General features: G+C 43.6%; 1 protein-coding gene across 2 annotated transcripts; it reads right to left on the bottom strand.

The window, feature by feature from the left end:
- Window positions 1–154: 154 nt before the first annotated feature.
- On the bottom strand, window positions 155–26,548 carry LOC136632003 (phospholipase A2 inhibitor and Ly6/PLAUR domain-containing protein-like). 2 transcript variants are annotated; one of them, XM_066606536.1, is made up of 6 exons: window positions 26,530–26,548; window positions 17,100–17,195; window positions 12,723–12,839; window positions 8,836–8,982; window positions 7,797–7,937; window positions 155–2,984 (listed from the first exon to the last, which is right to left on the bottom strand). In XM_066606536.1, exons 2-6 carry the CDS (start codon window positions 17,149–17,151, stop codon window positions 2,791–2,793), a joined length of 651 nt encoding a protein of 216 aa, XP_066462633.1. In that variant the 5' UTR covers window positions 17,152–17,195; window positions 26,530–26,548; the 3' UTR covers window positions 155–2,790. The 2 variants fall into 2 exon arrangements, with proteins under 2 accessions (XP_066462633.1, XP_066462632.1); XM_066606535.1 differs by lacking the exon at window positions 26,530–26,548 and having other exon boundaries at window positions 17,100–17,247.
- Window positions 26,549–26,659: the final 111 nt, after the last annotated feature.

Raw genomic sequence — 26,659 nt, 5'->3', positions numbered from 1 at the left:
GTTGCATCAGTGGATCCTCTAGTACTATGATGGGATCCTATTTGCCGCTGTAGATTCTCAGAGCCTGATTATGAAAAATTCTGTATTGATTGGTTGTGGGTGATGGGACCTTTACTTCACGCCCCTTATACAGAAATATCAGACTTCAAACAAATTTGAGGTTTTTCGACTTTTAATTAGTTAATGAATGTGCTGAATGTCAATCCATAAAACGAATCAAAGGCAAAACTCAGATTAATAGAAGCAGAGAGGTGAGTGATCGTGGAATGGAGCATAATACAGCAGACACTCGCTACAACACAAGCTCATGACCCCCAATGATCAAAGTCATCCCTTATTATAGTCTTTGTGGAGTGAGGGATGGAAGCAAAGGACATCCCGTAAAAATACTGGGTGCGATTTACTCCAATGTCAATCATCTGAAGGTTTTATTAAGGATCGTCCAAAGAAAAGTCTTTCTCGTCTAGTAGGTTCCCTCCCCACCATTGACTATGATGAAAGCTTCATTGTAAGTATAAAAACCTCCCCATAACACATAAAAAGTTCATGTCGGCTCACGGCATCTCGATCGGTAAGAAATGCTGAATTTATGAAAAGGCACACGGCATTTCAAGAGGAAGAACGTTCCATGGTGAATGGTTTGCAAAAGGCAAGAAATGTAATCTACTATGGGGTTTAGTTGAAAGGGATTGTCCAGGATTAGAAAGCCATGGCTGCTTTCTTCCCTAATCCCATGTGTGTGTGGTATTGCGGTCCGTCCCATTCACATTAATAGAACTGAGTTGCAATACCAGAGACAACCCATGGACAGGTGTGGTGCTGTTTCTGGAAGAAATCTGCCATGTTTTCCTGAACATGCACTACCTCGCTAAAGGTTGACCCTAACAGTGACCTTTCTTTGGGTTCAGGACTAGAGGTTACCCTAACTAGACCCTTCTTGTCTTACTGCATAAGATTAGGATGTTGGGTTTACATTAGGGCTAATATAACAATACTTATGGAGTACGGGTTATACCTAAAGGGGTTGTCCAGGTCAGAAATGGGAAGGAGGCATTGGACTGGAACTAATCCTAACGTTAACCCATCCTGTGCCATATAGAATATAGGCTCTGGTCCGGGTTGCTAAAGGAGTTTTCCAGGCAAAAACTATTGATGACATATCCTCAGGATAACTCATCAAGTTATTCACAGGGAATAGCTGCTAGAGTTAGTTGGCGATCAGCTGATCGTGTGTCCCGTTATCAGTGTATTGGGCTAGACGTGCATCATAAGGGACAAGAGCGGACGTGCCCTAGCTGGCTATTACAATTTCGACACTTTGACCTCTGATACCGTGCACAGGCGTATAGTGTAATAGCCACTTCAGGTCTCACTGATTTAAATAGGAGTGAAGCCAGCTAGGGCACTTCCTCCCCTGTCCCCTATGACGCACGTCCAGCCCACTGCACTGACAACGGGCCTCACAATTAGTTCATTGCTGGGGATCCCAAGCGGTAGGTCCCCAGCAATTGACTATTGATAACCTATTCTGAGGATCGGTCACCAATGGTTTTTGCCTGGAAAACCCCTTTAATATTATCACAATGGATCACATAGGACAGCTATGTTGAGGAATTACATGCAGAAACGTGAATTCTGCAATATTCCATATGAAATAAATAGGACCTAGTTGCGTTTTTTTTTTTGCATGCCTGAAAAACGCACAGAATACGCGCACAACCAGGAAATGAAATATGCCCATGTGAATGAGCCCTTACTCTGTGAAGTCTGTTGGGTTCAGGGCATAACCTTTGGCTCAGCGGTCAGCCTAACTATAGTATAGGATTAGGTTAGATGAGTGCTTGTTCACATCCGCGTCAAGAGATTCCATTTGGAGCCTCAATGAGAGATTTCCATCAAAATCCAGGAAAAAATAGCTCTGCATGCAGGAAAATGCTAAAGGGCGTAACAGAAGCCAGACAGACCCCATTAAATTCAAATGGGTCCACTCAACACCATTTGGTTCCGTTATAAGACAGATCTGTAGCAGCCAGGGATTTTTTTATCTGCTCCCACCATAACTGAGCAGAGAGACGTAATCCCTTACTGCAGAGCCCTTAGCAGTATATGTAGCCTTCATTTAGTACTGTACATAGAGTAGGTTTACCTACTAGGTTTTAAGGTTATTATGAACCCTAAATAGCAGTATGGGATATAGGATCAGGTTTAGAACATGGATTATGGATTGAGGCCAACCCTACTGTAACTGTAGAGCTATGGGGAATAGGCTTTTGTTTAGGGACCAAAAGAAATCGTACCCTGCCATTTCTCTTTCCAGAGTATTGGGTTAGTAGGTTGTTGGGCTGGGATTAGCATTAACCCTTACTATTGCTTTTTTGGGGTTTGTGTCACCCTAAACAGTTGTACTGCTTTATAATACAGGGCATGGGGGTAAGGTAATCCGAGATAGGATTATGTTAACAGGAAATCTTAATAGTATCTAGAAGTATTTAATATAGTGTGCGGTATGTTTGATTTGCATGCTCATAGGCCAATACTTGTCTCATGGTATCTGCACTATGGGGGCCGAGGGCCGTACAGGGCCAGAGCAGACGTGAATACAAGTAACCTGCAGTGAAGTCTTGTCTCATGCACAGCATATTCAGATCACACAATAAAGTGATCAAGGTTAAAAAAAACAATACAAATTATATTAGTAATGCCGGTAAATGTTGTGCTCCCGCTGCCCCGACCTGCCACAGTATGCGCTCTCATAACAGCGGCACAACTCTAGAGCCTCCGCGGTGCAGGCTAGAAGAGAAATTTGGAAGAGATTACAACAGTTACAAGCAAAACGAAGAAACTGGAATGAAGGTTGGGGCCGTGGTTTGTGCATGTGATCTCTGTTCGGAGTTGGACATTCCCGTAGTTATGGGTTTGGCTTCCAAGGTCACAAATCGCTTTAGTTCCGCACCCACGGAAAGAGTTTTTGCTGTATTTTGCTCCTGTAAGACATAAACATTTTATTGGTTTCTTTTCTGTTTTAGATGAGTAACAATATAATAACATCTAACAATATAGTAACCACATAAAAACAAGTGTATCTACACATTCATTGTATCAGTATAGGAGAAGAGAAGTCACAGCGCACGATAGTCCTATAGGACTGCGGACCCCCCAATCCATCCCTTACATGGAACACATCACAGTTGCTGATTGTGCCACAGTTGTGGAATAAACACGCCGATATGTGATACTGCCTTTCACAGTTATAGACAATTAATAGGGCTGACAAAGACAGACACCAAAGAACGAAAAAATATGACGTAATCCTCGGCACTGTTTTGGTGTTGATGAAGACTTCTTGCTCACAAATTATATAGTATGTCAATCCTTGTTGGATTGGAGTGAGCATTTAGGAAACGTGTGTCAATTTTTCTCAGACCAATATTGGCTGGCACACTTGGTCCGATTTATCAGACAATATACGTAGAAATCGTTAATCATCAATGCCTAAGATGCACCTCTATCATCCAGGCCAGGGGCTCTATCAGTCCTCTCATTTATTTCCTTTTGTGCGCTGCTTGTGGAACTGATCCTCTAGGGATTGGGCTCTTTATTATAGCTGTCAGGTAATACCTTATCAGAATAGCCCATTAGCTAAAAGAAAAAAGAAAAGGGGTTAACTCTTAAAGTACTAAGACTTATTTTGAGGAAGCAAGGTCTAATAATCATTAAGTAAGACCACTGATTGCTGTGACACTATATGAATAGAGACTATTGCCAGCTTTCGTTCTGGCAGGCCTCTGTTGCATACCTATCATTTCAACTGGGGTCATAATAAGAGAGATAAGGTTGATAGCTGCCTACAGCTATACACAGCGCTCCAGTGGTTCAGTCACTATCGCACAAAAAGGCACACATATATCAGTACACTATGTGTACTAGCATACCACATGGTTGGTGCAAATGTACTTAAGTTCCTGACGAAGTGCCTACACTTGGCACAGAAGCGCGTTGAACTAACTGAAAGTGTATAAAATCATTGAAGCAACTGATTATCACAGAGACGGGAAGTCTATATGTAAATTTTTCTTAAAAGCCCTTCACAGGTATAGACTAAAATAATATAGTTTATTAGAAACTCTTAAAAACATATACGGGCTGACTAACAGTACTAACATACATTAACACAAAAAAGAGGAGAAGATATATTTAGGTGCAAGTTTGAATTATGCATCCAATGTCTCCAATGTAGATAATGGTCACAATAGCATGGTCAGTATAAGTGGATAACTTTAGTGCATATACAGAGTTCCTGCACTGAATGACTGATGACAGTCGTATGTAGAGGTCGCAGAGAACTACGGCTCTGAATGACTGGTGAAGTCACAGAGAAATACGGCTCAACGCGTTTCTCCGCTCGCTTTAGAGCGGTTCATCAGGAGCCACAGATGTATATTTGACCAAAAAATCTTTAGTGGGATTAATAGCGTCAATCATTTAATTGACTAAGCTATCTTCCTCTTTTAGGATATATAATCAGTAGGATTAAATTGGCAAGAAAGTGGGTTGTCTGCGAAGATGTCGCCAACAGGTATATATATATACCAGACACCGTTAGACAAAAAGCCAGCAGTGTACGATGGTATAGTGGCTACGTTGGTAAAGAAGGAAGGAGGACTCGGATAAAGAACTTATGCACTGACAGTAGTCACAAGTCAGATGCGTGTTTAGATATGTCAGCTATAAGGATCCTGTATTTAGCGCTGTATACCTATCCTCCTACAAGTGTTGCAATGTTAGCAGCACTAATGTAGAATTTCTAGTCATATGCACTGACATTAATAGAAGGTCAGGTGCATGTTCAGATGGGTCAGCTAAAGAGGATCCTGTATTTAAAGCTGCATACCTATCCTCCTAAAAGTGTTGCAATGTCAGCAACACTAATGTAGAAATGCTAGACTCCTATCAAAAGTTCAGACAACCAATCTAATATTCAAGCAGGCAGCCAAAAATAGGCTTCAACAAATTTTTCTGCTCAAATAGGTCCCCAAGATAAGGCTACCTAGTGTGCCAAACATAGAGTAAAATAACAAACAGATAAAGCCTGTGGCCCTGATGGTGAGCCACAGGTTCTTTTTTGTGTTAATGTATGTTAGTACTGTTAGTCAGCCCATATATGTTTTTAAGAGTTTCTAATAAACTATATTCTTTTAGTCTATACCTGTGAAGGGCATTGAACCAACTGAAAAGCATCAATCAAAATTGTATACAAATCATCATAAATACAATTTTGATAGACCAACTACTAATTAATAATTGACGAATCATCATAATTACAACCCTGATGATTACAATTTTTAGCAATAAAATAATAGTTAGTATATGAGCAGGTATAGAGGGATCCCTGCAATCCTCTCTGTCACTGTGCATCTTAGATGCTCCTACATTAGGCATTGATGATTAACGATTTCTATGTTGGTCTGAGAAAAATTGACACACTATTCAGTCTCATGAATGCTCACTCCAATCCAACAAAGATTGACATACTATTAGAGATGAGCGAGTGTACTCGCTAAGGCAAACTACTCGAGCGAGTAGTGCCTTATGCGAGTACCTGCCTGCTCGTCTCTAAAGATTCGGGTGCCGGCGGGGGAGAGCGGTGAGTTGCGGGAGTGAGCAGGGGGGAGCGGGGGGGAGAGAGTGAGAGAGAGATCCCCCCCCCCCCCCCCGTTCCTCCCCGCTCTCCCCCGCCGCTTCCCGCCGGCACCCGAATCTTTTGAGACGAACGGGCAGGTACTCGCATAAGGCACTACTCGCTCGAGTAGTTTGCCTTAGAGAGTACGCTCGCTCATCTCTACATACTATATAATTTGCGAGCAAGAAATCCTCATCAATACCAAAACAGTGCCGAGGATTTTTTCGTTGTTTGGTGTCTGTCTTTGTCAGCCCTATTTTAATGAGAATCAATAAAATATTGTTTTAGGTTGTCTATAACTGTGAAGGGCTTCTACTTTAATTTACTATAGACTTCTTCTACCCCAGTGACTAGATGTGTGATACTGAGCTAAAAATGGGGACATTGACTGTGGTCTGTGGGACGCACCAGAGGATCCTCTGGTTGGTTGTGTGCAAATACTAAATGGCCCGTGGGTTTGACCCCTGTTCCCAAAACTCTGGTTAGCACAAAAACTATCATTAGGGCGCCCACCCACTGGCGATTTTTTTTTCTTTGCGTTTTGCGTTTTTTCTCAAGAGCAATTAGAATTGAATGTACTCCTGTCCACTGGCGTTTTTTTTGCGTTGCGTTGCGTTTTTTAACATAGGAACTGTCAGTTGCATATGTGTCCTTATTTTTCTCCTAATGCACCCATGAAAGTCAATGGAAATTAATGGAAAAGCCGCGAAAACGCCGCGAAAACGCGGCAAAAAACGCAGCGAAAAACGCCGCGAAAACACTGCATTTTTCACGCACGAAAATCGCAAACGCCAGTGGGTGGGCGCCCTTACTAAGAACCCCTGTACACAGAATGATTATCGTTCCGATTCGCAATGAATTGCGTGAACCTGAACGACTGCCTGTTGACTGTGAATTGAGGAGGGCAGCTGGGGCCATCTCCGGCCTGCTTCACCTAAATTCACTGAATGATGAGCTCTTCTGTATTTAAGCACAGGAGCAATTCTGAGGACACAACCTGGGATGACTGTCCGGTGCTTCTGCCATGTAAAAGGGCCCTAACATAGTATGTTAGGCTGAAGGAAGACAATGTCCATCTAGTTCAGCCTGTTTCCACCCCCCTGTGTTGATCCAGAGGAAGGCAAAAAAAACTATGAGGCAGAGATAATTAGCCGCCTTGGGGGAAAAAATTCCTTCCCGACTCATAACGGCAGTCAGAATAATCCCTGGATCAACGTTTGATAGTTCCTACCAGACTCCAAGACCCGGATCAACAGCCCCGCTGGTTATTTAATGTCTATATCCTGTAATATCATAGCTCTCTAGACTAACATTGGACTACCTGAAGGCACTCTTTGTACTATCCAACTCATCCCCCATTTCCTGCTAGCATAATAAAGTATGTGCCAAAGACAGTAGAGCCATCAGGTAGCAGAGAGCATGCGGCATCAGACAGTCCTGCATAAATAATGATATTTGTACTGCCGGAAGGCGTTTCAGGGTTACAGATGGGGCACTATTACTAATTGAGGCCAGAAAGGGGGCTCTACTACTAAGAGGGGCAATACAGAAGGCACTGTTACTAATTTAGACTATAAAAGGGGGCTCCATTACTATGTGGGGCCAAAGAGAGAACCCTAATATCAAGTGGAGGCAGAAGAGAGGGCACTGATATCAAGTACAAGCATTAAGGCAGCAGTAAGTAGGTGACTGATACAGAATGTTTACATTTTTCCCTTCTTCTGGATCAACACAGTATGATAATAACTTACTCTTACTGGACTGTTCCCGCTACTGCTATAATTTAATGAGCGTATGACCCAGGGCCACATCATATGGTATATAATGGGTGTATGACCCAGGGCCACACCATGTGGTGTTTAATGACCCAGGACCATGCCATGTGGTGTATAATGGGTGTATGATCTTGGCCACACCAGGTAATATAAGTAGTAAGGAGTTATCCAGTGGAGAATTGTATGGGTCTATTACTACCAGTGTTACTCATAACAAGCCCTAATAGAGAGAGTGGTATCATTATGAATTCAGACATAAAACGAAGACAAATTTATAAATATTGAAAACATGAACAGACAGAACTCAGATCTCCGCCTAGTGACTAATGATCGTAAATTACCTGTGTACGCATGACTCATGAAAATACACTTGTTTTCTTGTCCCGTGCATTCAATCTTTTCTTTCGTTAGACACCATAATGAATCATGGGACGTGCAGCTAGAACAAGTCAGTCCATTCCTACGAGATTCATCAAGCGGCACTGGAAATGGCAAACAGTCAGGTCAACAGACAAGCCATTATGGCCCTATGGCTAATACAGCATGACATTCTACCTATAGGTTCATGATCTCATTACCTCCCTCCCAAAAGTCTTGTTTTTCATGGAACTGTCCAACAAAGGAGACCCCAAAAATGCCTGATTCATGCAAGGAAAGGGACCTTACCAATCATTTTGGGGGTGCTCCTGGATGGAATGTGGTGAGCAATAAAATATCTTGTGATTTGGAGTACAAATGTTGAGAAATGTGCATACATCTCAGTCCTCTATGGTTTATAAGTAGAGATGAGCGAGCATACTCGATAAGGCAAACTACTTGAGCGAGTAGTGCCTTATTCGAGTACCTGCCCGCTCGTCTCTAAAGATTCAGCTGCTGGTGCGGGGCAGGGAGCAACAGGGAAGAGCGGGGAGGAACAGAGGGGATATCTCTCTCACTCTCTCCCCCTGCTCACCACCGCAACTCACCTCTCACCCGCGCCGGCAGCCGAATCTTTAGAGACGAGCGGGCAGGTACTCGAATAAGACACTACTCGCTCGAGTAGTTTGCCTTATCGAGTATGCTCGCTCATCTCTATTTATAAGTCACTGATCATGGGAACTATTCAAGGAATTATTCTCTTTTCTGCTTGCAAAACCATGAGTGACCACATGGTGCGCTGTTATATTATGTGTCACTTTCATAAGGTTCTAGAATGTAGTGCATGTACCAGTGCTATACACAGAAAAGAGTGGCCCCAGAGTGCAGATCAGAATGGGTCTCGAATGGTGCTTCTGAGTTCTGCTTTCCAAACAGAGGGGCCTAGTAACATAGTATGTTAGGCTAAATAAAGACAATATCCATCTAGTTAAGCCTGTTTCTATACTTCCACTTGGAACTTACATGCGGGGGAAGAAGGATAGCAGGAGTCCGTATAACAGCAAGAGGTCGCTCTTTTAACTTGTCCTCTTTGGTAGCCAATGGTTCCAGTTACCCCACACGCATTTCTTCTTTCACAAGACCTGGTGAACGTTTTTGTTTGCATCCCATCTAAGAAACATAGAAGAAAGAAAATAGATATTAACAATAAGCTACAGGAAGAGTGTGAAGTCATGAGCTTGCCAGATATTACCAGTTTAAACTGTATTAATCATAGTGACTACCCAATGGCCAATAAATAGGCGCCTATACTACCCAATACTCAGGTGCTGTCACTGAACAAGCAGGGGACACTGGACGATGTGAACTCTGAAGTCTGCACAATTGCAAATGCAGCTCTGGGGTATAATACAGGATGTAACTCAGGATAAGTACAGGATAAGTAATAAATGTACACAGTGACACCACCAGCAGAACAGTGAGTGCAGCTCTGGGGTATAATACAGGATGTAACTCAGGATCAGTACACGATAAGTAATGTATGTATACAGTGACACCACCAGCAGAACAGTGAGTGCAGCTCTGGAGTATAATACAGGATGTAACTCAGGATCAGTACATGATAAGTAATGTATGTACACAGTGACTCCACCAGCAGAACAGTGAGTGCAGCTCTGGAGTATAATACAGGATGTAACTTGGGATCAGTACAGGTTAAGTAATGTATATACAGTGACCCCACTAGCAGAATAGTGAGTGCAGCTCTGGAGTATAATACAGGATGTAACTCAGGATCAGTACATGATAAGTAATGTGTGTACACAGTGACTCCACCAGCAGAACAGTGAGTGCAGCTCTGGAGTATAATACAGGCTATAACTAAGGAGTAATACAGGATAAGTAATGTATGTACACAGTGACTCCACCAGCAGAATAGTGAGAGCAGCTCTGGAGTATAATACAGGATGTAACTCAGGATCAGTACATGATAAGTAATGTGTGTACACAGTGACTCCACCAGCAGAACAGTGAGTGCAGCTCTGGAGTATAATACAGGCTATAAGTAAGGAGTAATACAGGATAAGTAATGTATGTACACAGTGACTCTAGAATAGTGAGTGCAGCTCTGGAGTATAATACAGGATATAACTCAGGATCAGAACAGGATAAGTAATGTATGTACACAGTGACTCCACCAGCAGAATAGTGAGTGCAGCTCTGGAGTATAATACAGGATGTAACTCAGGGTCAGTACAGGATAAGTAATGTATGTACACAGTGACTCCACCAGCAGAATAGTGAGTGCAGCTCTGGAGTATAATACAGGATGTAACTTGGGATCAGTACAGGATAAGTAATGTATGTACACAGAGACTCCACCAGCAGAACAGTGAGTGCAGCTCTGGAGTATAATACAGGATGTAACTCAGGATCAGTAAAGGATAAGTAATGTATGTACACAGTGACTCCACCAGCAGAATAGTGAGTGCAGCTCTGGAGTATAATACAGGCTATAACTAAGGAGTAATACAGGATAAGTAATGTATGTACACAGTGACTCTAGAATAGTGAGTGCAGCTCTTGAGTATAATACAAGCTCCAAATTGAAGCAATATATACGGTAAAGACTGCACTCTATAGAATGCAAATCCACAGAGCAAATTATTTAGACCTTCCTACGTGTCATATATTATTTATGCAGTAGCAATGTACCGACCACTAAATCAATTGTTTTTGTGTATAAAGCCCCATAAATTAGTGATGAATTCTGATCTCATGAATGTGATTTGAACTAATTATTTCTGTATCTTTCTATTCATTTAATGGATCATTTATGATTTATTTATTCATGAACAATTAACTAAGAAGCCCTGTACCCCGTAGCAGAGTAAGCACTACAAATAGAGCAACGCTCACCTTATGCCAGATGGTAAAGTAGAGATTGGGCTCACCAGGTGTGTCGGGGTGACCAGGATATTAATCACCCCTCCACTCTACCCATGTTCAAAGAAGGCATAAAAGAAATGGTAATTCCTGGAGAATGATTTAGTTCTGGTCTCACAGAATCCGGGATATGGATATGCAGATTAGAAGCAGTAAAAGAAAACCTAGTGTCTCTCAACATATTTACCAGCTCACAATAGTGACCCAAGCCGTGTGCAGGTCGCCTCCTCAGGAACTTCTTCCTCCCCCTAATTTTAACTTCTATGCAAAAATAAAAGTTTTAGATCTCTAGAGTAGATAGTTTAAAGGGGTATTCCTAAAACAGACTTATCACCTATCTGTAGGAGAGCTGGTCAAGTCTGATCGGTGGGGGTCTTACAGCAGCAATCGCACATGCATGATGCCGCTCTATTCATTTCAATTGGGTTGAGTGAAATAGCCGAGTACAAGTTCTCAGCTATCTCTATCAGTGCCATTAAAGATGAATGGTGCAACACCGCATATGCAGGACCGCTACTCCGGTCAGTCTCCTCCTCACTGGGAGTTCTACTATAGCTTCATTACTATATAGTCCTGTGTGCATTTATCTTTCTTTTTCCTGCTTTTACTCCACATATCCATATAACCAATAGGCACCTCAATGACAGTTTTCATAGAACTTCTTACAGTCTCACACAGCCGTATGGTCACTGCATATCACTTATGCCGAGTTTGCACATGTAATACGCAGTACCAATCTCTCTCACACTTCCATATTGCCCTTCATACGAGTTATGCAAAATGCATGCAAAAAATTGCAGCATGCTCCATCTTGGTGCGTATTACGCACGTATACACCACAAGATAGTGTAAGGGAATTGGCGCACTCAGCTCCATGCACCATATTATACTAGTATGTTGATGTATTTTTATTCTCATTTATACCTTTCTTTTCCCCCTCCCCATCACTTCTCGTCCCTAATCCCCATCCCTCCTCCATATCTCGTCTCCCATCCTTTTTCACTATTCCTTCTGCCCATCACTTCTCCCCATCCCATCCTTCCTCCATATCCCTTCTCCCCATCACTTCTCATCCCTTCTACCCCATCCCTCTTCCATATCCCTTCTCCTCATTCTGTTTTCCTATTCTCCCCATTCAATTTCCCTGTCCCTACTTCCCATCCCTTCTCTCTCTTCCCCATCCCTCCTCCCCATCTCTCCTCCCCATCTCTCCTCCCCATCTCTCCTCCCCATCTCTCTTCCCCCTCTCTCTTCCCCCTCTCTCCTCCCCATCTCTCCTCCCCATCCCTCCTCCCCATCCCTCCTCCCCATCTCTCCTCCCCATCCTTCTCTTTATCACTTCTTCCCCATCCTATCCCTTCTCCATATCCCTCCTCTCCATCCCTTCTCCTCATCCTCTTTCCCTATTCCCAATCTGTTCTCCCAATCCATTTCCCATGTGGCTACTTCCCATCCGTTCTCCCTCCTCCCCATCCTTTCTGCCTATAACTTCTCACCATCATTTTCCCCTATTCCTGTTCATGATCTGTTCTCCCCATCCACTCTCTCATCCCTCCGCTCCATCCTTTTTTCTTATTTCTGTTCTCTGTGCACCATCTATTCTCCCCGTCCCTCCTTCCTATCCCTATCACTTCTGCCCATCTCTCTTCCCCACCCATTTCTTGTTCTACACATAAATATATATATATATATATATATATATATATATATATATATATATATATTTTTTTTTTTTTTTTTATGTAAAAGCACATTTCCCAGTGTCTGATGAAGAGGTATACTGCCTTGAAACGTGTTACACTTTACCATTCTCAACAAGGATCCATCTTACTACAAGTGCCTCCACTAATTTTAGGACTAAGGTCACGGTGGACTCTAGCCTGTTTTTTTAACTCCACGAAGCCTCTGTATATAAAATGGTTCTCCGATCCGAGTAGTTTCCTTCTATGATCTACAATCCAACCTACCCATGATGGTGATGGTGCTGGTGGCGGCGCACACATAGTCCTTAGGACAAGACCTTTCTTCTCCAGTGCAGGAAAATTCTCCTTCAGCTCTACAGACGAAACAAGTGATGGAGTGACCTGAAAAAAGAAAGGATGAAGCTTTAGAGGACACATGGGGGTAACCTAAAACCTATGGGTTCCCCAGCAAAATCTGTAACCGACTCTGAAGTGCACCCAACCTACTATGGAGGGTACAAATGGACTGTTGGGGCTGTTTTTGAGAGGTCAACCAGGCTTTTTAGTTGTTACAGACCCTTCCCCATCCTCTTTACTGGTTCAGGGATAATAGTTGGGGCCTCGTATTTCCTCCCTCCAGGTTGGGTTATTTATGGTCCTGTACAATCCCCTTATAACTGGGGGACATATATAGAGGGGGATGTTATTTAAGAATCTGTGATCCTTCCTGGTGGCATTTTGCTGTCCCCTCTTTGAGTTTTCGGTCAGTTTGGTTGTTCCTTTCTGCCCTGGTTGATACGGCGGTGATTTACACATATGTGGATAGTTTACTTATTTCTCTTAGTAGAGTTCCATGTTTTTTCTACATGAATGCAAGTCAAAGCTGGTAGTAAACTAAGGTTTTTGGAGATGTGAGGGTGTGTTTCGAAGGCAGACTTGTCCACCAAGAGTCCGGCATGCCAAGTCCTCTCTGCGGTTTAATCCCTAATTGCATTAAAGGCTGAGTTGAATTTGAAGTTAATAAAAGTTGTGGCCTAATTTCACCCAACAAAAAGGAATATTTTGCCATTTGTGTGTTGTTATAAGAGGGATGGTGCCAATTGCGTATGTTAGGGAGGCTGGCAGTCCCCACTTTCCATGTGCCATTAATATTTCCTGTGCCTTATTATGTGGCATAGAGGATAGGCTATTAATTGTAGATCAGCTGGGGTCTGCCATCTGGGATCTCCACCTATCAGCTGTTTACCAGGTGAATTCCTGTATTGAGCTAATTTCTGAAGGAAGAATACAGCCCTTTGTATTACAGGCTTTGTATTGAGTTTTCAGCCACTTCAATGGGAAATTTGCCTGTAATGCCAAGCCTGGCCACTGTAGTGGGAACGGAGCTGTCTGCATCCTGCAGAAATCAGCTCAGTGCATCAGCACAGTGATCCCCAGAATAGCTGATCGGTGGGGATCCTGGGTGGCATACCCTTTCTGATCTACGAATAGGCATCAATAATTTACAAATGGACAACCTCTTTAAAGGCCTTATGTGGCTTAAATCATTGAACCCACTGAAGGTATACTCTGTTTAGGACCCAGTAACTGGTCTGAATAGTGACTGCAAATAGGACCCCTGTCTCTGGAGGATCTGGAATATCTGTGCATTACATGGACAGCCAACAGATGCTGTGTAAATTGTGTAATACTTCATTTCACCTGTCGGGGCACTGCAGGGGAATTGAACTCTTATTCCTGGGTTCCCTTACAGATTACAGCCAATGTCTGAGGTTTTTAGGTGCCAGACCCTGTTTCAACTTACTTTTAGGGGCTCATCATACAAAAAAGGTTTGTCTAAAGTGCATAACCCCTTTAAGTCAATGGCCTTCAGTGGTATCATCTAGATATTGGGTTATATTCTCCATTAGTTTTCAGAAAATTGAATATGTGCATCTAATCAGCGCTATTTCTTATGTCAGACCAAAACTCTGGGGGACTCTTCTGCGGCTCTCAACAATCACCACTCACTTTCACACGGAAGCAGAAGAGACAAAGTAGTGTTACCGAATGTAGCAGAGTCAAGTCTGTCCGGTGTTACAGTGTTGAATTGGTCAAAGGTAAGACAGGAGTGCGGGTCTTACAGACGTCTCATAATGATACTGAAATAGCGCAGAACTAATGGGTTAAATGAAAAATTAAACTGTGCCCCATGCGCACGCATGAGCTGGGTGTTCGCACATCTGGGGATGAGAACAATAGTCTGTCATTTATTAATTAGCACAAAATGAAAGCAGATGTCAGATGTGAAGAGAGAAGCGGGCGCTGTCCGCTGGTGACAATGGGGGCCATTCTGATGCCACTGACGAGTTTCCATTGTGCTCCAGGAGCAACTGAAGAGCTACAGTAATGTGGGGCACAAGAGTGGAAGCGGTACGATGCCAGACACGCACAGAGTTATCGGACTGCGAGACGGTCTAAGGGCGGCAGACAGCCAAGTAAATAATAACAGTCACGGTAAAGCCGGGAGGGGATGATGGGAGGTAGTGGCGGGAAAGAATGGTTTGGGTCTTATTTCTGGGGAGCAGTTACCATGGTGGGTCATTATTGAGGGGGGCATACAGGGGCATTATCACCAAGGGAATTATTACTGAGGGGGCATGTGGACACATTATTACTGGGGGGCATGTGGGGACATTATTAATGAGGGGGCATGAAGGGACATCATTACTGAGGGGCATGTGGACACATTATTACTGGGGGGCATGCAGGGGCATTATGAGGGGCATGAAGAAATATCATTACTGAATGGCACGCAGAGACATTACTACTGAGGAGCATGTGGGCACATTATTACTGGGGGGAATTATTACTTGTGGGCACGCAGGGACATTACTACTGCGGGGCCATGTGGGCACATTATTACTGGGGGGGCATGTAGGGACATTATTATTGAGGGGGCATGTGGGCACATTATTACTGGGGGGCATGTAGGAACATTATTATTGAGGGGGCATGTGGGCACATTATTACTGGGGGAACTTTTTACAAGAGGCACACAGGGGCATTGTTACTGAGGGGCATCTGGGCACATTGTTACTCAATGGCATGCAGTGAAATTATTACTGAGGGGCATGTGGGCACATTATCACTGGGGGGAATTATTACTTGGGAGCACGCAGGGGCATGACTACTGAGGGGGCATGTGGGCACATTTTTACTGGGGGCATGTGTCTGCGCATAGTTCTGTGCTTTTTGCACATGCAGGACCAGTTCACACCCGCACGCGACACACCCTTTCCATGGATTAAAAGGCTATGAGCCTTATGAGGTCCAGGTGTGTTATTTTTTTGTTGTTGTTGTGGTTTTGCGCAGACTTTCACGCATCTCCTTGCAAAAAAAAAAACCTAATTCTGGCTTAACAACCATATAAATCAGGGCAGGGGTGATTCTCCCGCCCATGTCAACAAGCGGTGCCTGTGCGAATGTACACAGTATTATCGCAGGCACGCATGCAAAAGAACATGCCTTCATATCGCAAATATGTTGTGCGGAGCGAGTGGTTTTTTTGTGCGTGCTTCATATGATCGTGTTTGCGTGCGCAAAACACAAAGTAGAACCCACTGATGTCAATAAGTTTGTACTCATGAGCGTGGACCTCATTAGGCTAAATAGCCTTTTAAATTACGGAAGGGGTGTGTCATCTGTGCGTGTCAATTGGCTCTGCGTTCGTACAAAGTCCAGTGCTATGGGCTGATACGAGTGCAAATCTGCCTCATCAAACCTCGTTCCCTGCTCTGAGGCGAACGTATTTGTGCATACACTCATTCGAAGCCGCCCTAATGCAGCAATACCAGTAGTGTCCACTAGGAGAACATAAATCATACATCAGGTGGGGTCTTACCTAAGGGATAAGGACTGGATACCTGAGCTCTGCCCTTATACACATTGGTCCTATCTATCCCTCTCATTACCGACACATAGTGGTCACATAGATGTAGCAGAGCTGAAGTCGTCATGCAACACATCACGATAGCGCAGCAGATCTACCTGCAGTCCCAGGAAACTATTCTGAGCGCATTCATTCAGCTCTGCTACCTTTGCAAATTGGTTTTCTGCAACCAGCTGGCTGACCGGACAACATTATACATTATACCCCATAAATCCCAGAGAGACGCCTGCAATGAAGTCATTCAGGTTAATAAAGCATGCCGCTCGCTCACACCCCTGGCTTGGTGCAGAACACTGCAGATCCAGCCTGGCTGCTCCCTATGAGATGCTCTGCACTGAGCAGCTGCAGAACACGGCAGCCAGTGAGAACTGTCAGCACAGCAAAAGCTGCGGATACAAGGAGATGAGAACAAGCCAGCCGGGGGGAGGGCGACCCGGGGAGACGCTGCAAAGGAATGACAGAGCGGATAAATCACATACATAATGCTAATAATGGGATGATGAAGATGATTGTTGTGCTGCTGCTGCTGATGGTTGTAATGAAGATGATGATGGTTGTGGTGCTGCTGCTGCTGCTGATGATGGTTGGTGTGCTGCTGCTGATGATGGTGCTTGTGGTACTGAGGATGGTGTTGATGATGATGATGATGATGATGGTGTTTATGGTGTTGATGATGATGGTTGCGGTGCTGATAGGTCATGCATATAAGTAGACATTAGGAGGTTTCTTACCCGCAGACACCAGGGTGGACAGGATGCAGGTGGCCAGCAGGAAGGAGCCCATGGTGAGGGTGCAGAGACTGCGGTGCAGTGCAGAGCTCCGCCAGCCTGTGGGACAGAAGAAGGAGGACAGAGTGATGGGAGGAGGATCCGCAGGCAGGAGAACGCAACTACTTGAAGACTGTGAAGCCAAAAGACGCCCAACCCAGAATACAATTAATTCATTCGAGGGAACCTCACCTACATATACAGACACTCACATACATATATACACATATAATGTACAAATATACACTCATACATACATGCATGCATACCAACATATACAGGCACACAAACACATATATACACGCACAAACATACATATATATATACACACACAAACACATACATATATAAACACATACTATACACTCATACGCATACACATACACAAACACATATTTATAGTACACACACATCATATATATATATATATATATATATATATATACAGACACACAAACACATATATACGCACAAATTTGCACACATGCAGTCACACAATATAGAACACAAACATCTACACACAGACATATAGTACACAAACAAACATATACATATGCACATATATGTACACACAGACATACATATATACATACACACTCACCAACATGATCCCCTATGCCCCACCCACAGGGGCTATCATCCAGCTTTTCCAGACTCCTGAATGGCATTTTTTTGGATTTTTTTCATACCACAAAATATGCAAGTGATTAAAAGTGTCATTGCAAGAAAACAAAGCCGCCCTCCTGCGGTTCTATCACTCACATACTGCATCTTACTCCTAATACGAATGCCTGGGACATGTTAGCTCATTATAGGGCTATTCTGGGTATAAGTTAAATCATTTGCTTGGTTCCTGGAAGCTCTGGTTGAACATCTGATAAAATAACACCAGCTGTACTTACCGGTGCTCAGACCCGGCGATCCAGCGCTGCTGCCCCACGGTCCTCTCGGTTTTTGTTGTAGAATAGCTACCACCTGACCACAGCAACCAATCAGAGGCCACTGTGATGAGTCACCGTTCTTCTGGCATATCCGCTCAGATGCCGGGAGCGGATACGCCAGGAGAATAGTGCCTGACAGCTGTGGCATTTGATTGGTTGCATCAGTCAGGTGGTAGCCATTCTGCAAGGAAGACTAGAAGCACTGGGGGCAGCTGCAGTGCTGGACCCGCCGGGGGAAAGTAAGTACAGTTGGTGTTATTTTAACAGCTTTACAACCATAGATAAAGGGCCACCCCAACAAAAACACATTTTTTCCATCCCTGCCCCCTCATATGATTGCCTGTCACACTCTGGAGGTCTCCTCTGTGTATTGCAGTCTCTTCCCTGCAGTGCAGCTCCCGGCTTGATACTTATCAGCTACCATCTTGACGCTGAGATTTTTCACTTTCAGTTTCACATCTATCACATGATGCATTAGCACAGCATTATCTGAAGCTACACCATTTTTTCTTGCTGAGGGCGCAGTTTAATTATTATTACCTTCTACATTCACCTACATAAGCTATAGACCATAAGTATCCAGTCAGGAGGATGAGCTGTGATCTCCTCTGTTATATCTGTGTGACATGAGTTGTATAATCAACATCAGTAACTGTGACAGGAGTGTCTGTGTCCCCCTCTAGGCAGTTTCAGTGGTAAGGATTATGAAATAGCATCACACTGACTTGAGAATCTGACTAGAAAATGTATCCCTAACACCAAGTGCAATACCCCAGAGGGATGACCCTGGACACTTGACTACTGTGCAGAGCTGGGAGAGATAAGTGTTGGCTTGTCATGGTGGCACTTACCAGGCTCTGGTCCCTGAGGGATAACATGTAGCCAAGGCCAGAGTAGGATTGCAGGCCACCTTCGACACCCCTAGGATAGGGAATGCCAATAAAGAGGTTGATGAGGGTAGTAATTATGACTTGTGATGCCACCGTTCCCACACACCGGTTTGCTACATGGCGGAGAAAATAACACAGAGACTTCGGTATAGTACTTCGGGTCCCCAGGAGCAATTAGGGCCTGATATAACTTTACTTGAAATAAAAACTTTCACAAACAATTATTCAAGGTAATGGAGGTATAATTCTCTTAAATGCAAGTAGACCATAGCTCAGGGAGGATACACAGGATGACACCGGTCCTACAGTCCACGTTATCTATATGGCACCGCTCCTGGACTGGGAGCACTCCAGAGGAGGAAGGGGGGTAGGGGTCACTCCACAGACATTCTGGCAGACAGTTATTTACATGAAAGCTTAAACAAGAACACCCAGCATGGCAGGCGCGTGGGTGTGCCTCAGTAGCGTATATCTGTGCGGTGATCCTGATTCTGGACGGCCGCACAGGAAAAGCCTGTAGTGTGAATTGGTACCTGTATAGCGGGTTCCTTTATACAGAACTATTGCAAATTGTCCTCTCTCTCTAGGATCTTGGGACTCACTCCATTCATATCCAGACTCCAATCGCTACGGGGTATCTCTCTTTCTCCTCCATCTTCACCTACATGGAAGCTGAAGGTGCTTCCATGTGGTTCTGTATTAGCTCTCTCTCCCAGAAGATGGACCTGAGCTCCTTTCCCGCTCTCAATCACTCTTACTTATACCTTCACTTGTACCACATGACATGACAGACTGCTACATCTACATGCAGGCAATGATTTTATTAAAGTTAACCTCTCAAGCGCCACAGCTATGCAACACACACACACTGGATATGGCAAGAAAAGCTTTGCACAGTTCATCTACATAAGACAAACATGTATGACATTTATGAAGGGAGACCAGGATGATGTGCTGGGCCACTACACAAGTATATCTTAGCTGGTCAGAACTGAGATCACATGACTATCTGAGGCTGAAAGTTTTAGGCAGAAAGAAATAACTAATTACGGTAACACTAGCCCACTTATAAATACTGGGGGGATAGCTACATAAGGAATGAATTTTTAAAAATTACCAGAGTTGCCCTTTAAAAATGTGTCCGGCAACCAAGCAGCCAAATAAAATTTTAATCACCCTATAATCATTACTTCTAAAACTTTCCAATATGTAAAGAGTGTTCGTATTCACTGACAGCAAGCAGAGGAACTGAAAGTGACAAGGAAATGAAATACAAAGGGGCACATGTACGTAGACCAGTATTTCATACTAAGGCTAAGTAAACTTTGAGTGGATGCAAGTGCGACAAATGTATTTAAAGGAATAAGCCTCTTAAGACAATTATCGCATTTGGCGCCATCTCCTGACTGGATTCACTAATAATTTACACTAGATTCTGGTTTAAATTGTTGTAAATCTGATGGGTCTGTGAGGCCACACCCCCTTTTGCCTAGTCCTGCCCACTTGCAGAAAAGTGGAGGAGGTCCGCATAAAAAGTCCAAAAGGCACAAATTAGGACATGCACCATAATTTGTGACTTTTGTATGGTGTATGAGACTTCATCAATTTGCCTAACTAGCTATTAGAAAGTGGTAGAACTTTTCAGTGATTAAGCCTCATTTACAAAGTAACCCCTTGAAGGCCGGATTCACACGGTTTGAATGACTTGCACCCAAGATTCTTGGGCACAACTACCATTGCCTAGTCTACAGACACCCCATCGGTGTGCTGCTCGATGTGAGGGACACTGCATACTACATTCTGAACACCGCTAACACTTCACTGATGCTCAGATAAGAACATGAAACCTAGAAATGAATGAGACATTCGGCTATAGTTAAAATAGACACCGCTAAGACAGAAATACACATGAGGAGGTGGAGCATAATCAGAATCGTGGAACCATCACACTGCTAATAATTTCCAGGCAGCAGCACACGATGTACTAGACACAGGACATGAGTAACAGAAAGAAAAGTTCCAGCATCCATAAAATCACAGCTTTATTGAGGCATTTTAAATTCCAACAGTGGCGCGACCTCCGACGCGTTTCAAGCCGTCACAGCAGATCTTAATCATAGTATAAAAACCTGGCGTACCTGCTTAGTTTAAAAAGAAAATACAACCAATAAGCAAACAAAAATGTAATCATGTGACTAAGAAGAAAAAAACAGTGATAGAAAACCTGGCAATTAACCCTTAGTAGTGCAAAATCAGGTCAGATCTCACTGGTTTTCAACCAAAAAATCCAGTGTGTTTCTCTATTAAAAATGCAAATGGAAAGATGGAACAATACCTCTGCATCGCCACTTATTGGAAGGCAGCATTCCTGCAAGTCAATGTTAGATATTTTAGACAAGCCTTATAACAATGACTTGGAATTGTAAGCGAAAGCCAGAATACCATACACAGACCCAAAACATCTGTCTGTGTATAGTAGTCTGGCTTGGCTTACAATTCCTAATCATTGTTATGAGGCTTGTAGAAAAAATCTAACATTGACTTGCAGGAATGCTGCCTACCAATAGGTGGCACTGTAGAGGCATTTTCCATCTTCTCATTTACATATTTCCCAGAGAAGCATGGATGGCCTTGTATGTCTCCTCGTACTTTCTAGGTGCTCTCCCTAAGGAGAAACAATACCCTTACTGACTCTTTCTCTATTAAGTCATTTTTGATGGTGGTCACCTCCCCTAATGGGCCAATTGACGTGTTTAATGCCTGCAGTGTACATAGATGAAAAATTACCAGTATGTATGTTGAAAAATATTGATGCCGCATTTGGTATATTAGAGATATGATGTCTGATATGTGCTTTTAAATTGCAAGTCATGCACCAACATACTGGCGTTGACATGAGGCACAAGTGACCAAATCCGCTACATAAGGAGTGTTACAATTAATATAAGGTGACCAGATTTTCCCAGGGTCAGAGGGGTAGGGTCAAAAATAAAAATAAAAACAGGGAGCAAGTTCCACAGCATTTCTGCATCCAAAAAACAGTCAAAATCTGTACCATTTGTGTGGATTTTGACTGGAAATCAGCCTTGTATCTGCAGCTGATATCATGCTATGCTTTGCTCCCTCTCACCTCCTCTGAAGGCTTCCCAATGTCAGCGCTCCCGGGCTTCTGGTTCCCAGTGGCCTGTAGCAGCATCACCTGACCAGCAGCGTCGTACCTGACCAGGCCGCTAGGGAGCAATGACAGTTGGAAACCCTCGGAGGTAGTGCGGGGGAGCGCTGCTGCATATCTCCAGCTGATTTTTAGTTAAAATCTGCAACAATGGTACAGATTCTGACCGTTCTTTTAGATGCAAAATTTGCTGCGGAAATCTTTGCTGTTGGCATTCCACAGCATTTCCACCACATGTAAAGATACCGTAAGTCAGCTGGAGGTGTGCTGCCGTGTGCAGTGCGGTCTTAGTAGTAATAGAGACCCCTATACCAGCTCCAGCAATAATAGTGACCCCTATACTAGCCCCAGCAATAATAATAGTGACCCTCCCACAGAAGCCGCAGAAATAATAATACTGACCCCTGTATCATCCCCAGCAATAATAATAGTGACCCCTATACCAGCCCCAGCAATAATAATAGTGACCCCCCCACACACAAACCCCAGCAATAATAATAGTGACCCCTATACCAGCCCCAGCAATAATAATAGTGACCCCTATACCAGCCCCAGCAATAATAATAGTGACCCCCCCCCACACACAAACCCCAGCAATAATAATAGTGACCTCTACACCAGCCCCAACAATAATAGTGACCCCCATAAGAGCCCCAGCTGTTTTAATGACCGACATATTGTATTTTTTAGATGGTTTATTGATGACATACTTTTACTCTGGAAAGGTAAGAAGACAGAATTATCCTGATTTATTATAGAGATCAATAAGGATCAATATAACTTGAAATTTACAGGGGACATAAGTTCTATTCAAGTTACATTTTTAGATTTGAAAAAAAAATTGCCTCAAAAACTCCAACATACAAATTTGCATAACATGGGGCACATTTCGTCCCCATTGCGGTACCTTGGGTTTGGATGTAAAACTGACCTTCAAAACAGAAATAATTATTATTCAAAATGAAATCAATCGCTTCCAAAATAAAACCCTTTTGTTGAACAGGCATCAATGGGTCATTTCTCAAATATTGTCCCACAACCTCTATATCTTTTTGGTGTGGGATACTAGAATATAATGACATAACATCCAATGTGCACCATAGAAAGTCATCCTCCCACTCCAATCCTTCCAATAAGGACAGTAAGTGACTCGTATCTTTCAGATGTGAGGTTGGTGCTACTATGTATTCCTGCAGGATGTTATCTACATATTCAGATAGAGAACTTGTAATACCGCCTACTCCTGAAACAATGGGTCGTCCAGGTGGATTAAATAAATCTTTATGTATTTTGGGTAGGTGGTAAAAATAAGGTACCTCAGGGTTATTCACACAAACATGGTGTCTTTCAGTTTTAGAGAGACAGTTTCTTTCAAGTTCATTGTTTAACATTGTACGTAGTTTTAACGTGATTTCCTTCGTAGGATCATCTTTCAATTTCATATAAGAGCTGGAATCGCCCCAAATTTTCAAAGCCTCCTCAACATAGTAGAGCTTGTCTAGGAACACTATTCCCCCTCCTTTATCGGCCTTTCTGGGTAATAAGAAATCAAGATATGTAGAACCGAACACCCACAATTGGAATGTGCAAATGTAAATGACCCAGGATGTACAAGCCAGGTGGCCCATGAACCAATATGGGCACAAACAGACTAGATGATCCAAAGTTGTGGCTTCTTTTGCCACATTCCTGTGACCATTGTGAAGAATAGGTGTGAAAATAGGATCAATATGCATACTGGATTTTTTGGTAGCGCCCCCTTTGGTTTAAATAAGAGATCTGGCCTGGGTTAATTGCAAGGTGTCCAATCTCACTTTTTTCTGCTTAGTCACATTACTTTTTTGTTGATATATTAGTTGCATGCTCTTTTTACACTGAGCATGTGTGCTGTTTTCTTATGCTCTGACTGAGGCCTCATGCCCACGGCTAGGTCAGATTCCGACAGCGAAATCTCACAGCGGAATCAGACCCGGCGACCCCCAGAGACCCTATACTCGACTGTCCCGATCCTCCATGAGAGTCTTGCCTGGCAAGCCAATGCGCATGTGCAGTGCGGGCCATTATGCGCCGGCTTTGGGCTGTGATGCGGATTCCCACGATACTTCCGCAGTGCTCACTGCAAGTTATATCATGGGACAGGCGCTTTCCGTTGACTGCAATGGAAGCCATCCATGCAATTTTTTTTCGAAAAAATAGAACATGCTGTGATTCTCTGCTGCGAGTAGAAAACTGCAGTTGATTTCTGCTTGTGGGCTGGGGAGAATTTTTTAACACAGCATGTCTATCGGCGGTCATTGCTGCGGAATTCACGGCGGGTGTCTGGCCATGAATTTCGCAGTGATAATCCATCTGTGGGCAGTAGCCCTTAGGCCAGTCTCAGCCCTGCGTTAGAACCTCTTGTAGGTTCCATCACAAACGCTTGCAGCGTTTTTTCCTCTGTCCAAATGCCAGCAGCCAGTGGGGCGGAAAGTCACGGACCCCATTATAGTCAATGAGGTCCACCAATTGTCATTCGTCATTCAGTTGCTAGAAGTATTTTTACACTGAATCATTACATTCTGTGCAAAAGGGTTTGACAGCTGGCGGGTGCCAGCTTATCTCTTATGGCGGTTGTGGCACATGTCCTGCTTCTTCCCTCAGTAGATGACCTGCTCCGGCAGTGCATCGTAGGATGCATGCTCACATGTCCCTTGGCTAGATCATACATCCTTCCTCTGTGGAGAGTGCCTGAAATTGTGTTTTTTCTAGGAGGCACAGATGGGAAACACCGGGGCCACAGCGGAAGCCGTGGCCGGTGCTCGTAATTGCAGGTGGAGCTCGCATTGAACTCAATAGTACCTCAGATTGCAATTACTAGTGTAGCGCCCATTGAATTCTGTTAGAGCTGCACCTCCAATTACGAGTGCCAGACGCTACACAGTGGTCGGAGCAGTGGCTTCCACTCCAACTCTGGTGTATCCTGTCTGTGACAGTGGGTACTGCCTTGAGGATACCTTTATTTGAGTGTGTTGCAATTCCTTGGTTCCTGACTTTGGCTTTTTCTGACTATGTTCCTGTCTCCGCTCCTGACCCTGGCTTGTTATACTGACCATGCTTCTATCTGCTGCCTGCTCTGACCTCCCTACGGCCTACTGTACTGTGCTGGACCCATTCTGTGTCCTGACCTCCGGCTTGCTCCTCATTCTGCAGTTGTGCTGCCTGTCCAACCCGGGTTGTCTGACTACGCTCCTGTTCACACCCTCAAGTACCGTACCTTAGTCTATAGTAGTATCAGCTGCCACATTGTTGGGACCATTTCCAGACAAATGGTCTGGAGACCTAACAGTGAGCCCTGACTGTTGGGGTTAGAGGATGAAGACCGGGTCCCTCAGGTGTTGCCTCTGGATTTGACCCTAAGCCAAATCAATGTGTGGATCTACATCTGCTGTACCTGACAGTAATAATGTTCAATATACTAATTAGGGTCATATAACAAGAATAACAAGTCCATCAGTATAAGAATTTTGGCTTCCAGGTTGTAAAATTCAATATACTAGAAACAAATAATATGAGATCCATGATCCTTAGCATGCTGATGGTTTCCAGGTACCAACATTCAATATACACATACTAAAATCATACACATAATGAAACACATAATAAAATGATATCCACGAATATAAGCTTGTTGATGGTTTTCCAGGATGTAGCATTGAATATACTAGAGACACATAATAATATGACATCCATGATCTTCAGCTTGTTGATGGTTTCAGTAGCACAGACTTACACTGCACACAATGTAAAGGAACTGAAACGTATAGGAGGGGTAAATTCTACAACTGCCACTTATATTTGATGACTATAGTGGCATTTAAAGGGGCTTTCCTGTTACCAGACAACATTCCCCCTATACCACCAAATGTGCTAAAAAACAAAATCCGCTATACTTACCCGTCCTCTGCCCCCGCAATCCAGCACTATAGCTCCGCCGTCCTCACAGCATTTGTACTTGAAGATGAGGTCACTAGATATCACATGACCACTGTAGCTAATTAGCGGCTGCAGCATCACTGTTCTGCACTCCTAAGATGCGAGTGCTGCTGACAGGAGAAGGGGGTGGTGATGCTGATTGGCTACAGTGGTCACATGATATCGGTTGACAGTATCATCTTCAACAACAACCACCAGGAGGATGTCAGGACTACAACTCTGTATCCCGGTGGCAGAGGAGGGATAAGTACACCTGATTTTGTTATTTTAGCACAGTTGGTGGTATAGGGGGAATGTTGTCCAGTAACCAGACAACTCCTTTAAGGGTGGAGCTTCCCTTTAACTGAAAGCAACCCAACCAAAATTCAGATGTCGAGAACGCTGACAAACAATTTTGACTCATTGTGCATAATACTCACTGACAGGAATGGGAGCTCAGTTATGAAGCAGAGTCCAGGAAGATCCAATGTAGGCCGGACAACCGGGAGGATGATGGGGTTACGCCGTGACACTGGGTATATATATATACAGCTCTCCCTTGTCGTATAA

The sequence above is a fragment of the Eleutherodactylus coqui genome, chromosome 6, assembly GCF_035609145.1.
Source record: "Eleutherodactylus coqui strain aEleCoq1 chromosome 6, aEleCoq1.hap1, whole genome shotgun sequence".
In the NCBI taxonomy this organism is placed as follows: Eukaryota; Metazoa; Chordata; class Amphibia; order Anura; family Eleutherodactylidae; genus Eleutherodactylus; species Eleutherodactylus coqui.
The sequence above is the reverse complement of the archived record's forward strand: the minus strand, read 5'-3'. Positions and strand labels throughout refer to the sequence as shown.